General features: G+C 44.4%; 1 protein-coding gene across 1 annotated transcript; it reads left to right on the top strand.

The window, feature by feature from the left end:
* The first annotated feature begins 5043 nt into the window (after window positions 1–5043).
* fgf19 (fibroblast growth factor 19) lies at window positions 5044–10188 on the top strand. The gene is made up of 3 exons (XM_073047731.1): window positions 5044–5356; window positions 6163–6266; window positions 7334–10188. The coding sequence occupies exons 1-3, from the start codon at window positions 5104–5106 to the stop codon at window positions 7667–7669; spliced, it is 693 nt and encodes a 230-aa protein (XP_072903832.1). The 5' UTR covers window positions 5044–5103; the 3' UTR covers window positions 7670–10188.
* Window positions 10189–17715: the final 7527 nt, after the last annotated feature.

The following is a 17715-nucleotide window of genomic DNA, read 5'->3' as shown; positions in this document are numbered from 1 at the left end:
TACAGTCACTGGGATTACAGGGTGGAGATATGTCTGTACCAAAGGAGGTGTAAGGCACACCATCCCTCTGCTAGCCTACAGGTTACCCTTGGACAAGATGTAGCACCTGTTTACCACCCTGATCAGGACCACATGAAGCCATGGGAGCAGGTGGTGGTGGATGGTCGTACGAGCAGCTGGTGCCGATCACAAGTTCTGGCTATGTGACCACTGACGCCACGCAGACAATCTCTGAAGAGTATTGATAATGGCTGGGGTCACCCATCTTGTAAAGACACTGCCCAGGAGTAGACAATGGCAAACCACTTCTGTAGAAACAGTTGCCAAGTACAATTATGATATCATACAGCATGGCACATAATGATGATGAAGAATATGGTCACCTTTCAGTCTCCAGTACCCCAATAAATAAAGTCTTAGGCTGCCCAACCTCTCCCTATAACTCAAACTCTCAAGACCTGACAACATTCTAGTTCTGATGAAGGGACTCGGTCTGACATGTCGATTGCTTATTCCACTGCATAGATGCTGCCTGACCTGTTGAGTTCCTCCAGCATTTTGTGTGCGTTGCTCTGGATTTCCAGCACCGGCAGAATCTCTTGTGTTTAACCTGCACAGTGGTCTAGTAGTTAGTTCATTACTTTGCAGCACCAGCTTTCTCCAATCAGGGTTCAATTCCCTCCATTGCCTATACGGAGTCTGTAAGTTCTCCCTGTGACCATGTGGGATTCCTCCAAGTGCTCCGGTTTCCTCCCACATTCCAAAGATCTATCTTTACGGTTAGAGTTGTGGACGTGCTACGTTGGAGCCAGAAACATGGTGACTCTTGTGGGCTGCCCAGCACAATCCTGGCTGATTTGATTTGACGCAAATGACACATTTCACACTATATTTCAATAAAGCTAAGCTTTTTTCTTTCAATACTTCTACTAAACGTTCTCTGATGTCTTTCCTGTTAAACGCTAGCCAAAATGGTACATGATAATTTTTTTTCAGTCAGTCACCTGCATAGCCTTCTGTAGTAGTGCACACACTTCTTCGGTTGTCCATCGGAATCCGATGACAACATCCACTCCTTTAACAGTGAGATCTTTGATGACTATACAGTCCTATCCTGGACCCACAAGCTCTATTGCAGATGGGACATGTATACGTGGTAGTGATGACAACCATGGCTGCATTTCTCCTGGCTCTCTTCTGGTTGTTCTTTCCATCTCCAGGATACGAACCCCGTCCCTACACAGCTGTCGCCAAGTGTTACGGTCAGCAGCAACATCCTCCAGGTCCTCAAGTCTGATAGATAGATAGATAGATAGATAGATACTTTATTCATCCCCATGGGGAAATTCAGCATTTTTTTCCAATGTCCCATACACTTGTTGTAGCAAAAACTCATTACATACAATACAATACTTAACTCAGTAATAATATGATATGCATCTAAATCACTAGCTCAAAAATCATTAATAATAGCTTTAAAAAGTTCTTAAGTCCTGGCAGTTGAATTGTAAAGCCTAATGGCATTGGGGAGTATTGACCTCTTCATCCTGTCTGAGGAGCATTGCATCGACAGTAACCTGTCGCTGAAACTGCTTCTCTGTCTCTGGATGGTGCTATGTAGAGGATGTTCAGGGTTTTCCATAATTGACCGTAGCCTACTCAGCGCCCTTCGCTCAGCTACCGATGTTAAACTCTCCAGTACTTTGCCCACGACAGAGCCCGCCTTCCTTATCAGCTTATTAAGACGTGAGGCGTCCTTCTTCTTAATGCTTCCTCCCCAACACGCCACCACAAAGAAGAGGGCGCTCTCAACAACTGACCTATAGAACATCTTCAGCATCTCACTGCAGACATTGAATGACGCCAACCTTCTAAGGAAGTACAGTCGACTCTGTGCCTTCCTGCACAAGGCATCTGTGTTGGCAGTCCAGTCTAGCTTCTCGTCCAACTGTACTCCCAGATACTTGTAGGTCTTAACCTGCTCCACACACTCTCCATTAATGATCACTGGCTCCATGTGAGTCCTAGATCTCCTAAAGTCCACCACCATCTCCTTGGTCTTGGTGACATTGAGACGCAGGTAGTTTGAGTTGCACCATATCACAAAGTCCTGTATCAGTTTCCTATACTCCTCCTCCTGTCCATTCCTGACACACCCCACTATGGCCGTGTCATCAGCGAACTTCTGCACATGGCAGGACTCCGAGTTATATTGGAAGTCAGATGTGTACAGGGTGAACAGGACCGGAGAGAGTACGGTTCCCTGTGGCGCTCCTGTGCTGCTGACCACTGTGTCAGACCTACAGTCTCCCAACCGCACATACTGAGGTCTATCTGTCAAGTAGTCCACTATCCAATCCACCATGTAAGAGTCTACTCCCATCTCCGTTAGCTTGCACTTCCTTAAAGCATTCTTCATCTGATCCTTACAGCGCTTCTTTGGCCCTCCAGCTGAGCGTCGACCGTGATGTAGCTGGCCGTATAACACTCTGCGGGGTAGCCGGGAGATGTATATCTATGTAGCTGTGTACATCTACAGAGAGATGCACACAGACTACACTGAGTGGCCGCTTTATTAGGTACATTTGTACCTGCTCCTTAATGCAAATATCTAATCAGCCAATCATGTGGCAGCAGCTCAACGCATAAAAGCATGCAGGCATGGTCAAGAGGTTCAATTGTTGTTCTGACCGAACATCAGAATGGGGCAGAAATGTGATCTGGTGACTTTGATCATGGACAGATTGTTGGTATATGGGGTGGTCTGTGAATCTCAGAAACTGCTGGTCCAGATTTTCACGTACAACAGTCGCTAGAGTTTGCAGAGAATGATGCGAGAAACTTATATAAAAAAATCATCCAGTGAGCATCAGTTCTGTGGGCAAAAATGCCTTGTTGATGAGAGAGGTCGGAGGACAGGAAGGTGACAGTAACTCAAATAACAACGCGTTGCAACAGTGGTGCTCAGAAATGCATCTCTGAACAAACAGCGCAATGAGCCTCTAAGTGGATGGGCTACAGCAGCAGACCACCATGAACATACACCCAGTGGACATTTTATTAGGTACAGGAGCTATCTTATAAAGATGCCACTGATTGCAAATCGTCAGGAAGTGGACAAAAGGCTGTGAGGAGATGAGACGGTGCAAGGGGAATCTAAGAGCGAGGTACTCGTACTGGCTGTACTGGTGGGAGGCAGAGATTTGAAGAGCGATGAACAGAGTGGACAAGCGGAAGGAAGGGGAAAATCAATGGCATTGAGTGAACAAGATGATCTATGTAAGACTGCCTGCAAGATAAAAGGGAGTCCAACAAAGACACAGAGACTAAGAAAATCGAAACAAAGAGGGCGAAAAGCAAAGAGACTAAGAATCAAAGGGAAATGACAAAAATCAAAGAGAGAAAAAAAATCAAAGACGACCGAGTCTGGAAAAAAAAACCCCGAGTTGAAACCCTGTAAAACGACTTGCTTTTTCTTTGCATTGCCCGTGTTCACTGATCTGTTTCGTTTTTCGAACGCGCACTTAATGCACAAAACATCTCGACCTAATCTTGATTTCAATTTCCCCAAAAATATTCTGCCCTTTAGATAACGAGAGAGGTTATTTATATGCAATGCATTCTCCCCTCACCAAAAGTGAAACCTAAGGAATGCATCGGGCACACGGAGGTGTTGGGGGTGGGGGGAGAAGCAATTCGGTACATGGGAAAAGTCTGCTCTGGCTCCTTGAGCATTGATCTATAAACTGCAGAACTGAAATAACTAAAAAGTTCTTGCCTCTAACTAATACCCGTTTGCGTCCTTCACTTATTCTGAGAGATTTCTATTGACCGGGAGGCAAACTCGGATCTGTATGTTGGGAGATAGCGCCCTCGGGAGGTGGGAGGGAGGAATGGGAATTTACTATCTGTGCGTCTGTTGTGTTGTGTGTGTGTGTGTGTGTGTGTGTGTGTGTGTGTGTGTGTGTGTGTGTGTGTGTGTGTGTGTGTGTGTGTGTGTGTGTGTGTGTTTCAGAATCAGATTTAATATCAAATGTACACTGTATGTCGTGTTTTTTTTGCGTTTGTGTTTCAGGGAGGCAGAGTGAGTGAGAGTGTATATGTGTGAGTTGAGGGAGAAAGAGTGAGATATCGTGCATGTGTGATATTGATTATGGTTCTGTGTCTATGTGAAAAGAAGACAGAGACTGTGGACTTGTGTGTGACTGAAGGAATTTGTGTGAAGGTAATCTTGTTTCTTTGTGCGTCTATTAGTAGGAATTTATTTGGCCAGCGGGGAGTGAATCTGTGGAATTCATTGCCACAGACGGCTGTGGAGGCCAAGTCACTGGGAATATTTAAAGCGGAGGTTGATAGGTTCTTAATCAGTGATCAAAGGTTACGAGAAGGCAAGAGAGTGATGTTGAGAGGGATAGTAAATCAGCCATGATGGAATAACAGAGCAGATTCGATGGGCCGAATAGCCTAATTCTGCTCTTATGTCTTATGGTCTTAAGTGGGATATCCACAGTAAGAACAATTTACAGTTTTATCTGTAAATAAATTAAACTGTTCTGCATCGAAAAGAGGGCCTGTTTTCAGTTAAGTAATTCCATGTCTTCACCCCTACATAAATTATTTTGATAGTATCCAATGATAACGTCATGGCTCGTTGCATTGAATTATTCGGATTATGATTCTATTTTGATAAGCTACATAGAACACACGATTACCGTCATGAGAATTGTCTTTTTATTCTCTTTCACTTAAGCCTGGGCTGAGTGGATTGTGTTACAGCGTACAGCAGTTCATACCGTTATTTAAACTGCAGCGCAAACAACCATAATGTTAAAAAATAATTACCCAAGGTTGGGATATCCCTGGTACTCTCTGATGCAAAGTACAACGACACTTGAGTAGGCGGACGCTTTGTTTTAAAAAAAAATCTATTATGACTGAGTTTCAAATAATTCTTTTGGGAGCAGGCGTATCGATTTTACTGATAAGGAGTGGAACCTTTAAAAGGCTGCCTCCGGTATCTCTGTTCAGTGCAAAAGGAGAGATCAGACACACAGGAGTTTGCCTTTTGCAGGACTGAGGTTACCGAGGATATCCCTCGGCTTGATGGACCATCTCGCTATGAGGCCGACTGTGCGCAGACTGTGCGCAGTTCTTGCGGTGATCCAGCTGCACTTCGCCGCGTTGGGGGTGTCTGTGCCCGTACCTGACGCGGGGCCACACGTGAACTCCGGCTGGGATCAGACCATAAGGTTCATGCACCTGTACACCACTCAGGCCAAAGGCGGTTCTCTCAGTTATCACCTCCAAATTAATGACGATGGTACTGTGGGCGGCAGTCGCGAACAAAGCGTGCACAGTAAGTACACCTTCGTTATAACAAACTCACCCAGGGAATTATATACTTTAACATTATTATTCAGTGCTATGTGCAAAAACAGATTAAGGCATTGAAAAATGTTGGCATGTTTACACAACTGGGAACGAATCGCAGTACAAGACATATCGCCCCTTTAAGTGTGCAGATGTATTTAGTCTATTTACAAAGCAATCTGGACGCACGTGGTGGTTTGTTTTCTTTTTTTTATGACACGGGGCAATATCCTATGTGCGAATTGTTAAAAGAAAGCGCGGTATGTGGACTAGCAAGGTTGGCTTCAGGCGGTGCTGGAGTTTGAAAGGTGTCACTGCAGTCTGCATTGTTCCAGTCTGTTCCGCGGTAAAGGGCTACCGCTCTGCGTGGTGGGTTTGTGCCCGCGTTTTACTGAGGACGGCGGAGATTCTCAACAAGTACTTACGCTGCAGGTTTGGTCTAATCAACGAGTCTCCGTCCTTTTTTTTTTAGCAGACTTGGATTTAATATAGATCATTGTTTGTGATTCTGGTACCAACCGGGTCCGCGCCTTGCCGGTGGAGAACGAGAAGGCGCAAAGCTGAACCTTTTCGTCCTTCCTTTTCAGTCCTGATGGAGAGTCTCGGCGCGAAACATCGACTGTTTATACATTTTCAGGTGCCGTCTGACCTACTGAGTTCCTCCAGCATTTTGTGTGGGAAGCTGAGCCAAGTGTCGCCGATTGCGGTTAGAAACGAGAGCGCACCAATCCTATTTCAGCTCATTGCCTGCGGTAAAGGGCCCCTTGTTGACCCGTTCCCATTGTCTTCCAGGTCTTCTGGAGATGAGATCGGTTGCTCCAGGCGTGGTGGCGATCAAAGGCTATCGCAGCGGCCGCTACCTGTGCATGGAGAGGAACGGGAGACTGCACGGCGTGGTAAGCGCTCTATCACCGCCGGCTGCACCTTCCACCGATCTGCCCAGCAAGTACCTCAACGAGTCCTTTGCAAATCTCCATCTCAGAGGACCTTCGATGCCCGGCCTTAGACATAATTCAGATCAAACCCTCTCCCGCCCAACCCTAAAATTAAGACGGATAGGTCCCTCACAACCACGGAGGAGTCGTAATTATCACTACGCAGACAGGGAGACCCGGGAGAAAAATACCCCACCTGCGTGACCCTGTCGTTGGATGAATGCAATGTATAGTGGAGGGAGCGATGTGTGGTTATTTTGTGGCATTTAATGGTAATTTAAATTGTGAAGAGAGAGAGAGAGAGAGAGAGAGAGAGAGAGAGAGTGTGAGAGAGAGGAGAGAGAGAGAGAGAGAGTGTGTGTGAGAGAGAGAGAGAGAGTGGGTGTGTGTGTATGTGGGTGTGAGTGTGAGTGAGAGAGAGAGAGAGAGAGAGTGTGAGAGAGAGAGAGAGAGAGAGAGAGAGAGAGAGAGAGAGAGAGAGTGGGTGTGTGTGTGTATGTGGGTGTGAGTGTGAGTGAGAGAGAGAGAGAAAGAGAGAGAGAGAGAGAGAGAGAGAGAGAGAGAGAGAGAGAGAGAGAGAGAGAGAGAGAGTGGTAGGTGATGTTGACACTCCCTATTGCTCCAAACTCTTACCCAAGCGCCCGATCTGACCCCGCGATCGCCGCGAGTAGGTTTATTGCAAGTTACTAACCTCGCGAGTTCAATGACCGGCCGGTCCGCCACGAGGTAACCTCGGGTGCCTGCGAGCGGCCAATAAATAATCACTCAGTCACTCCGATTAACCCCCTCTCCGTTCTCTCTCCCTCTCTCTCACCCTCATCACTCGCATTCTCTCTTCCTCTCTCACCTCCCTTCTCTCTGTTCCTCTTTTTTGTCTCTTCCTCCCTGTCTGTCTCTCTCTCGTCTCCCTTTTCTCTCGTCCCCTCTCTCTCTCTCTCACCCTCGCTCTCCCTCTCTCCTCTCTCTCTCTCCCCCCCCCCCCCCCCTCTCTCTGTCTCTCTCAATCTCCTTGTCTTTTCTTCCTTTAGCTGTCCTACAACGAAGGGGACTGTTCATTCGAAGAGCGCTTGCTATCGGGCACCTATAACGTGTACTGGTCGCAGAAGTACGGAGCTGCCGTGTCCCTGAGCACCAGGAGACTTCGTGGCCACGTTCGTGGGAGGACGTTGCCCCCGCTCTCTCAGTTCTTGCCCATATGGAGCACGCCTCCTCTCCCAGTGGACTCCGACGACGAATCTTGGCGAATTCCCAAACACTGCTCTTCGTGTATTCACCAAGACAATGCCAACAGTATGGACCCCCTTGATTTCACGTACGAAGCCACGGAGCACTCGTCGGCTGGCGAAGACATGATACCTTCCTGATGGCTGTCTGGTTTGGTTTGACTGTTTAATATTTGCTCCACACTCTGGCCGCAGTGCCTTGCCTTTCCACGGCCCACAAACCGCATTCTGGATTTTAAATCCACGTGAAGCATGTGGCTGGGAGACAGCAGTCACGGTTTAGAAGGCATTCCTTACACCCTGCTTTTGACTCCCATACAAGTGAAGTAATTACAACATGTTCCCCAAACCTCCCGGGGTTGGCAGTGAGGTACAGTTATAGAGACACACAGCCTGTAGAAATGTATTAGAGAGAGAAAATAAATACTGGAGGAACTTGGAGGGTCAAACAGCATCTGCTGAGGGGGAAAGGACAACTGAAAAGATAAGGTTGAGACCTCTCATTTGGACTCTTCCTCCACTGTCCGTTTCTCTCTATTGGGTGCTGCCTGACTCCTTGATTTCCTGCAGTTTGTTTCTTCACTTCAAATTCCGGCAATTGGGGTCTCTGGTGATTTCTGGGAAAGAAAGAGTATTTGGAGATGAAGACCACAAACCTGTCCCAAAATTCTGGGACTCCCAGACCCTAGTCCTCATAGTTGAGATTTGGACTCACCTCAAAGTACGTTGCCTTTTTGCAAAAATTCTTCACATCATCTGGGAGAATGACTGATCCAGATTAGCCAGCATCCTTTCCCAGACCAACGCGCCCCACAATGGAGGCCATACTACACTGGGTCAGCTCTGTTCAGTAGGCCACATGGTCCTGTCCCATTCCCAAGTCCTAAAGCAGACACACTTACCTCAAGCTCTGACTGAGGGAATCACTTGACAATGTGTTCCGTCTCCTTGGAAACAAAGATAAAATGCAACCAGCCGACTGAGTCCTGGGAATCCTTGGCCTCGGGCCGCTCAAAGCCTGGGAGGATTTGGTGAGGTGCCTCCTTCCAGACACACCCTGATCTACTAATGTGATGTCCATGGGCCCCACCGTGGCCTCAAACATCATCTCACAACCCCACCAAAGTGAAGATGAAGGAAGTCACCCCTGATTCCAAAGGACAGTATAGAATGACCAAAAAATCCAACAGCCTCTTTCCCGATAACCCCCTGCTAAGAGGAAGGATATATAATGCAATCTTTAGCTGGAGAACTGATGGTTCAATGTAAACTCTGCAATGTTAGATTGAGGTTGAAGATGCTATTTAATAGTTCTATGTGTTAAAGGTTCAGGATCTTGCTTTATTAGGTACCTCCTGTATCTGATAAAGTCGCTACTGAGTGTATGTTTGTGGTCTTCTGCTGCTGTAACCCATCCACTTCAAGGTTCAACATGTTGTGCATTCAGGGATGATCTTCTGCACACCGCTGTTGTAATGTGTAGTTATCTGAGTTACTGCCGCCTTCCTGTCAGCTTGAACCAGTCTGGGCATTATCCTCTGCCTCTCACTCATTAACAAGTTGTTTCTGCCCGCAAAACTGCTGCCCACTGGTTTTTTATGCTTGTTTTTTGCACCATTCTCTGTAAACTCTAGAGACTGGTGTGCATGAAAATCCCAAGAAGTCATCAGTTTCTGAGATAATCAAATCACCCCATTTAGCATCAACAATCATTCCATGGTCAAAGTCACAGATCACATGTCTTCCCCCTTCTGATGTTTGGTCTGAACAACTGAACCTTTTGATTCTCTTATGCACTGAGTTGCTGCTTCATGATTGGTAGATTAGATATATGCATTAATGAGCAAGTGTACAGGTTACCCAATATTTTGGCCAATATGTCTCATGGATCATTCCTATTCTGAGAAGGAATAATGTATTACTGAAGAAGCAGAGATAGAAAGCATAGTTTAAACTTCTACCCTATGAGGAAGGTGCTTCCACTACATTGGCTGAACAGTTCATACCACACCACCTATTAGGAGATGGTGATTGTTAATTAAATCTTGTCACTAGTTAACATCGCTTTTCTTTAGTGAGATAATGGGGCCAGCTCCTACAAATGATGCACACTGCAATGGATTTTAAGGAGGAAATGTGGGTATCATTCCTAGGGCAATGGCGAAATAACTCTAAAATTGCAAATCCACAAAAACTGGAACTACAGCATAAAACCTCAGATGAAACAATGAAAGAGCTTGAATCTGAAGGAAATGTACATGAAATAAATTGATTGTAAATTCATCCAAAGATGCACTTGACCACTACTAAGGTATTTAAGATTAACTTATTGAGTAGTATTTCCTTCTATTTTGTTACTTTATTTATGTATATATATTTATATGTTGTTCCCAATGTTGTGTAATTTGGTTAAGTGAACTGTGTTCATAGAGTGCTAAAGATATCCATGTTTTGCTTGAGTGATCAGTAAGTAAAAGTAAATAAATCACTTGTAGTTATATGTAAATGTGAGGTGACTGTAGATAATGGACAATTTGGACAAGTGTTTGCTGTTGGATTGAACCATTCAATTCCATCAATGTTTTCACTTTACACTGCTATTTTTGGACTAAACACAGTATGTTCTTTTTCTGTACTAAAATAAAATGTACATTACATGCCATGAGATGTTGTCTGTATTTATTCAATCATGTTTGCTTTTATAGATTCCAAGTGGCTGCAGTGTATTACATTTATAGTACTCTCAGTGGGATTTCCTGTAGTAATAAAGTGACCACTTCTAGGTCTATTCTAGGTCTCCTTTTGCTGTGGCCCATCCACTTCAAGCTGCAACGTGTTGTGCATTCAGAGATACTCTTCTGCACACCACTGTTGTAATGCATAGTTAGTTGAATTACTGTCACCTTCCTGTCAGCTTGAATTAGTCTGGCCATTCGCCTCTGATCTCTGTACAGTAATTAACAAGGCAATTTCACCCACGGAACTGCCATTCACTGGATTTTTTTTTGTTTTTTTGCACCATTCTCTGTAAACTCTAGAGACCATTATGCATGAAAATAATAGGAGATCATCAGTTTCTGAGATACTCAAACCACCCCATCTGGCACCAACAATTATTCCACTGTCAGTCACTTAAGACACATTTCTTCCTCATACAGATGTTTGGTCTGAACCTCTAGACCATACCTACATGCTTTCATCCATTGAGTTGCTGCCACATGATTGGCTGATTAGATATTTACATTGAGCGGATGTACATGTGCATCTAATAAAATACATCAAGTGTATACATCATCTTTTTTCCTTTTAAATGCAAAGTTTTGCACCTCAGCTATATATTAGGGAGGCATGGTATGCTGTAATATTATTACAGCGGCAACAATCTGAGTTCAATTTTGATGCTTTCTGTAAGGAGCTTGTATATTCTTCCTGTGACCATGTGGGTTTCCTCTGTGTGCTCTGGTTTCCTCCCACATTATAAATTAGATATTTGCATTAACGAGCAGGCTGACTCCTCATAGAGCAAGGGTTCCCAACGTGGGAATCCACAGACCCCTCGGTCTTTGGTAGGGCTCCATGGCATAAAAAAGGTTGGGAACCCCTGTCATACAGCAACCCGCTCAGTCCCTTCCCCTAATCTTTCCATGTCGCCCTGGAAAAATATTCCCCCAGTCTTTATCAAATTACCTTTTGAACACCCTAACTGTTGCCTTTTTCAAGGCTTTTACAGGTAGACTTCCATGTCATAGCAATAATAAAGGTTTTCCAATAGTTAGAGAGAACAATTCTGTCTTGATAAACACCTTTCGTAGCTTCCCTTGTTTTTGCACTCTACGCTCTCTGAAAAAGAAAACTGAACATGTGCCCACCATCTTTAATGTGGCAGATCTGATAATGCTTCAAAACACTAGGTAGGAAGTTTGCAACAGTCTATCCACTGAGGGGAGATTTGGTAGAGGTTTATAAAATTATGAGGGATATCATCATCATCATTATGTGCCGTGTCATGTGACATGGGGATCATGGTGACCATGGCCGTTCTTGGCAAATTTTTCTTTAGAAATGGATTACCATTGCCTTCTTCTGGGCAGTGTCTTCACAAGATGGGTGACCCCGGCCATTATCAATACTCTTCCGAGATTGTCTGCCTGGCATCCGTGGTCGCATAACCAGGACTCGTGATATGCACCAGCTGCTTATATAACCATCCACCACCTGCTCCCATGGTTTCATGTGACCCCCGATCAGCGGACTGAGCAGGTGCTACACCTTGCCCAAAGGTGACCTGTGGGCTAGCGGAGTGAAGGAGCACCTTGCATCTCCCTTGGTAGAGAAGTATCTCCACCCCACCACCCTAATGAGGGGTACAAATAGGGTAAATGCAAGCAGGTTTTTTCCCCACTGTGCTTGAGTAGGATTACAACTGGAGGGTGAAATGTGAAGTGTTTAGGGGAACATGAGGGAAAAGCCCTTCACTCAGAGGGTGGTGCGAGTGCTTACGAGCTTCCAGCGGAAGTGGTGCATGCAATTTCGATTTGAACGTTTAAGAGAAGTTTGGATGGGAGGTATATGGAAGGCTATGGTCTGGGTGCAGATTGGTGGGACTAGGCAGTTTAAATTGTTTAGATGGGCAGAATGGCCTGTTTTCTATGACTCTATGATTCAATATGATTATCTTATGACCCAACTTGTTCACTGGATGCCACAGTGATACACTGGTACCATAGAACACAGAATAGTGTTCGGCCCACAAAGCCTATGTCATATATCATGGCAAATTGAACAAAATCCCTTTGCCTGCACAGGATCCATTTCTTTTCCTGCATATTTATGTGTCTTTCTATAAGCCTCTTCAACACCACTATCATATCTTCCTTCATCACCTCCTCTGCCAGCAAGTCCCAGGCACCTACCACTCTGTGTAAAATACTTGCCCAAAATCTCTTCTAAATATTCACTCCATCACCATAAGCCATGAAGTAATTAAAATCCATATATTAGCATTTCTACCCTGTGAGAATCATTCTGATTGTCTCTACATGATCTATGCCTCTCATGTTAATATTATAAACTTCTATCAAGTTTCTTCTCCACCTTAGAATCTGTATGACAACCCAAGTTTGCCCACCCTCTGAAGGATGCCCTTCTTCAGGGAAAGGGGGTGAGAATCATGGACATATCTTTGTCGGGGATATTTTAGATTAACATCAAAGGTATAACACATGCAAAATATAACTAAAACATATCCGTCTCTGCAGGCCATTGTCAACACATAAAACAGATAGTGAACTATACAGCAAGCCCCTTCCCCACCCTCTCCCTAGGAGTTATTGAGGGTTAACTAAATATCCATCAAGGAACACCTGTCTTTAAAACATGGGCCTACTATATCAACATGAAATATCTAATCATCATTCAGTAACCATCTAGCTAACTAAGTAACAAATGCTAGGTAGAGTTTATGGTGTTGTGTTTTGATAAGAAGAATGAGATGCAGGAGTAAGTCCCTTGAACCTGGTCTGCCTTTCACTGAGTCAAGGTATGTAATTCTACTTTAATGCTACTTTCTTGCACTGGCCTCATATCCCTTAATCCTTTGATATCTTTCTTTAAGTGAAAGAATCTCCATAGTGCTATGGAGTAGAAAATTACTTCTCATTTCAGCCCAAATGATCAACCTCTTGTTCAGAACCCGTGACTCCTGGTTCTAGACTCCTCAGTCAGTGGAAATATCTCTGCAACAACACCATGGAAGAGTTTAGTGAGTTTGAATGAGATCTCATTCTTTTAAACTCCAGAGGATACTATCTTGAATTATTAAACATCTCTTCAACAGCATTTCCCACAACTCTGTAATCAATAAATATATTTTTTGTCGCGGATACTAAAACTGCACACAGTTGTCTAGGTGAAGTGTCAGGACCTTGTATAATTCTAGTATGACATCTTTACCCTTGCACTCAAATCTTTTCACGATAAAGGACAACATAACATAATCACTTGCTGCTTGGACTTCAGTCATGTGCGCAAAGACATTATGATTCTTTTTTACATCAACATTAACCAATCTTGCACCATTTACAAAAAAAAAAATGTTCATGTTTCTGTTTGGTGCACTGAAGTGGAAATTTCAAAGGTTTCAAAGGTACATTTAATGTCGGAGAAATGTATACAATATACATCCTGAAATACTTTTTCTTTGCAACCATTCAGGAACACAGAGGAGTGTCCCAAAGAATGAATGACAGTTAAATGTTAGAACCCCAAAGCCACCCCCAGCTCCCCTCCCTCCCACGCATAAGCGGCAACAAGCAACAAACACCCCTACGCCCACCGGCAAAAACAAGCATCGGCACCCTCCACCGAGCACTCAAGTGTGAGTAAAGCAACAGCAAAGACACGGACTTGCAGTAGCCCAAAGATTTCGCGTTTCACCCAGCATTCGACATACCACGGGCTCTCTCTCTCTCCCTAATAAGGGAGAAGGAGGTGTCTCCATCTCACAGCGAGAGGGAAGACATGACAAACAACTCACTGGTCTATGATGTTAAAAGTCCATTGCGTTGCTTTTTTCAAGCTCTGTGCCCAAAGATCTTGGGTCTCTGGGCACACAGCCGTAGATCTTCCGACGCCCACGACGACACACTGATCTCCTGCCGTGACACCGACCTTCGATCTGCCCATCTCCAGAGCCCTGAGATCCCAGGCCTCCAAAGGTGAGCCAAACTCTAGGCTGAGCCCTTGGCATGCCAAACGATGGCCAGTTGTGAAACCCCGAGAGCGGGTCCCATTCCCGCAAAGAACCATAGTCAGCGCGTAACTCCAGGTCAGGATCTTCAAAAGAACCCCGAAAGGGAAAAATAGCGATATTAAAGATGGAAGTAGAGCTGTTTCTGAAGATGCAAGCAAAGGAGTCACCATTAGGCGCCATTAACCACCTTAAGTTCCACATCATATTTCATGTACCATGTTCTTACTCATTCACTTAATTTGATGCAATGAGCTGAACTTTTCATGGCCAAATTTACTCTGCATATCCTCCATTTTACAAGTGATTATATATCAAATGACTTCATTAGGTTTATGATGCTTTGGGACATCATGAAATAGGTTCTATAAAAAACAATCATTCTTCATTATACCCTGCACAACTGCATCTACAGTACTGTGCAAAAGTTTTAGCAACACATGGGAGAGAGAGAGAGAGAGAGAGAGAGAGAGAGAGAGAGAGAGAGAGAGTGCGGTGGGGTGCCTAAGATGTTTGCACAGTACTGTATTTGTCAACATGGAGTGGAGAGCGAGTTTGAAAATCTGGCAGGAGCAAAGGGTGTTGGGAATGGTGAGGGTGGAGCGCCACAGAAGGAGTGTGGGACAGGGTACAGAAACACCCAGCCCTGAGACACCAGGCAAAGTCATTTAATTCTAAATCATTAGTTTATTGATCTCTCTGAAGGTCTCTCTGGTACTCACTGCTCCCTCCTCTCCCTCTTCCCCTTTTCCCAAACATGATTCCCCTCTCCTTGCCCCCTTCCCACTCTCAGTCTTGAATGGAGACCCATATGTCATGAAATGTGTTTTTTTTTGTGGTACAGTGCAATACATAAAATCATTATAGTGCTGTGCAAAAGTCTTAGGCACCTAGCACAATACTGTAGATAACTAAAATACAGCAAAACAAAGCAGTTATCATCAGCACTGGTCCTTAGAGATAAAATACAATGCTATCCTCTAATCTTCTTAAAAAAACTGAAGGATGGAAAGCATTATATGCCACCAATCTCTGCCTTCCTTCTTCAAACAATTTAGTTTCCATGCTGCTACTGTGCCTTTTATTCCATTGATTTAAATTTTATAAACCAAACACCTTTTGAAGATCAGGTAGGTGATCTGTTTCCCTTTCATCACTCTTCTCTGTTATCTCATCAAAACTTCAATCAGATTAGCCAAACATGATATGTCTTTAACAAAAGCATTATTAACGCAGCCTTTTCTAACTGCCTGTTAAATTCCCCTAATTATTGTTTTTTTAAAGACTATCGGCATCAATTCTGTATCAAGTGCTGTAAACATCTGGCAGATGTCCTGTTTGTATTAGTCAGTTGTTCATGGATGCAGCGTGGATCGGTGTTTTTAACAGTGTCCGCTGTGATAAACATCAGATAATTTGCAGATGCTGGAAATCCAAAACAACACACACAAAATGCTGGAGGAACTCAGCAGACCAGGCAATAGCTATGGAAAGGGTAAACAGTCGATGTTCCAGGCAGAGACCCTCCATCAGGATCGAGAGGGAATGGGGGAGATGCCTGAATTAAAAGGAGGAGGATGGAGAAAGAGGCTGGCTGGAAGGTGATAGGTAATGCCAGGTGGGTGGGAAAGGTCAAGGGATGGAGAAGAAAGAATCTGGCAGGAGATGAGAGTGGACAATAGGAGAAAGGGAAGGAGGCTGGAGCCCAGGGGGAAGTAACAGACAGGTGAGAAGAAGTAAAAGGTCAGAGTGGAGAATAGAGGAGAGGGAAAATTTTGTCCACTGAAAGGAGAAATTGATACTCATACCATCAGGTTGGAGGGTATCCAGACGGAATATAAGATGTTGCTCCTTTACCCTGAAGGAGGCCTCATCTTGGCACAAGGGGAGGCTATGGATCAGCACATCAGAACGGAAATGGGAATCAGAATGGAGCTGTTTGGCCACCGGGAAGTCCAGCTTGTGGCAGTTGATGTGGAGGTGCTCAATGAAGCTTCCTCCCCCCCCCACCCCCCCCGATTTACGAAGGGTCTCAGCAATGTAGAGGAGGCCACGTCAGGAGCACCAGACACCATAACTGGCCCCAGCAGATTACCTCACCTGGAAGGACTGTTTGGGGCCCTGAAAGGAGGTGAGGGAGCCAGTGTAGCACTTTGATTGCTTGCAGGGATAAATGCCCAGAGGGAGATTAGTGGGGAGGGATGAATGGAAAAGCGAATCACAAAGGGAGCTATCCCGGCAGAAAGCAAGGTGAAGGGAGGTAAAGGTATGTTTAGTTGTAGGGTCCCTTGGAGTTGGTGTAAGTTGTGGAGGATAATGTGATAATACTCATAATGACATTGGAGAGAAATGGGAGGAAATAAAAGGGCTAACACATGAAGAGCATTTGATGGCTCTGGAGTTTAGGAGAATGAGGGGGAATCTCAGTGAAACCTGTTGAATATTGAAAGGCCTAGAGAGAGTGGATATGGAGAGGATGCTTCCTATAGTAGGTTTCCTAGGACCAGAGGGTGGCACCTCCAAATCGAAGGATGTCCATTTAGAACAGAGATGAGGACAAATGTCTTTAGTTAGTGGGTGGTGAACCTGTGGAGGCCAAGTCGTTGTGTGTATTTAAAGTGGAAGTTGCTAGGTGCTCGATTAATAAGAGCATCAAAGGTTATAGGGAGAAGGGAGGAGAATGGGGTTGAGAGAGATAATAAATCAGCTATGGTGGAGAAGCCTCCATGAGCTGAATGGACCAGTTCTGCTCCCATGTCCTAAGGTCTCATGGAAAACTCTCAAGGCACTGTGATCCTGCTCCAGGCTTCATGTCTGAGGACTCACTTTCGTTCTAAATGCTATTTGCTTCCTTTTATTGTTTTCATAATTTGTTTTTTCCTCTCCGCTGCTCATTAGATTATTGTTGGTATTTTTATGGGTTCTCTCGGGTTTCTTGTTATTTGGCTGTGTGTAAGGAGACAAATCTCAAGGTTGTATAATGTATACATGCTTTAATAATAAATGTACTTTGAACTTTAATTAATCTCCTCTTGGAATGGCAGGGGTTAGACAAAGATTATCTGGTTTTCTTAGGAAAAGATACTGCCTGAACTTGAATTTTTGAAGAGGATAATTGGCGATTGGTCTATTATTGTCACATGCAAAATGAAAAGCTTTGCTTTCCATGCCATTCAGATAGATTATTCCATTGATTGGGGTTGCGCAAGGGAAAAGCAATTACAGAATGTAGAACAAAGCATTACGTTACAGGAGAAAATACAGTGTCAGTAGACAAACAAGGTGCAATGACCATGAAGAGGCAGAACCGAGAGGTCAAGAATTCATCTTAAAAAGTTCAAAGCGTATTTATTATCCAAGCATGTATACTTTATACAATCTTGAGATCTGTCTCCTTACAAGCAGCCACAAAACAAAGAAACCCAACAGAACCCATTAA

The sequence above is a fragment of the Hemitrygon akajei genome, chromosome 6, assembly GCF_048418815.1.
Source record: "Hemitrygon akajei chromosome 6, sHemAka1.3, whole genome shotgun sequence".
In the NCBI taxonomy this organism is placed as follows: domain Eukaryota; kingdom Metazoa; phylum Chordata; class Chondrichthyes; order Myliobatiformes; family Dasyatidae; genus Hemitrygon; species Hemitrygon akajei.
This window is presented reverse-complemented; position numbering and strand designations above follow the sequence as displayed.

What these genes read in the sequence shown, in the direction of transcription:
- fgf19 (XM_073047731.1), top strand. Translation starts at nt 5,104, where the DNA reads ATGGACCATCTCGCTATGAGGCCGACTGTGCGCAGACTGTGCGCAGTT. An exon ending in TCGCGAACAAAGCGTGCACA is followed by an intron (nt 5,357 to 6,162) that starts GTAAGTACACCT and finishes ATTGTCTTCCAG; the next exon opens with GTCTTCTGGAGATGAGATCG. An exon ending in ACGGGAGACTGCACGGCGTG is followed by an intron (nt 6,267 to 7,333) that starts GTAAGCGCTCTA and finishes TTCTTCCTTTAG; the next exon opens with CTGTCCTACAACGAAGGGGA.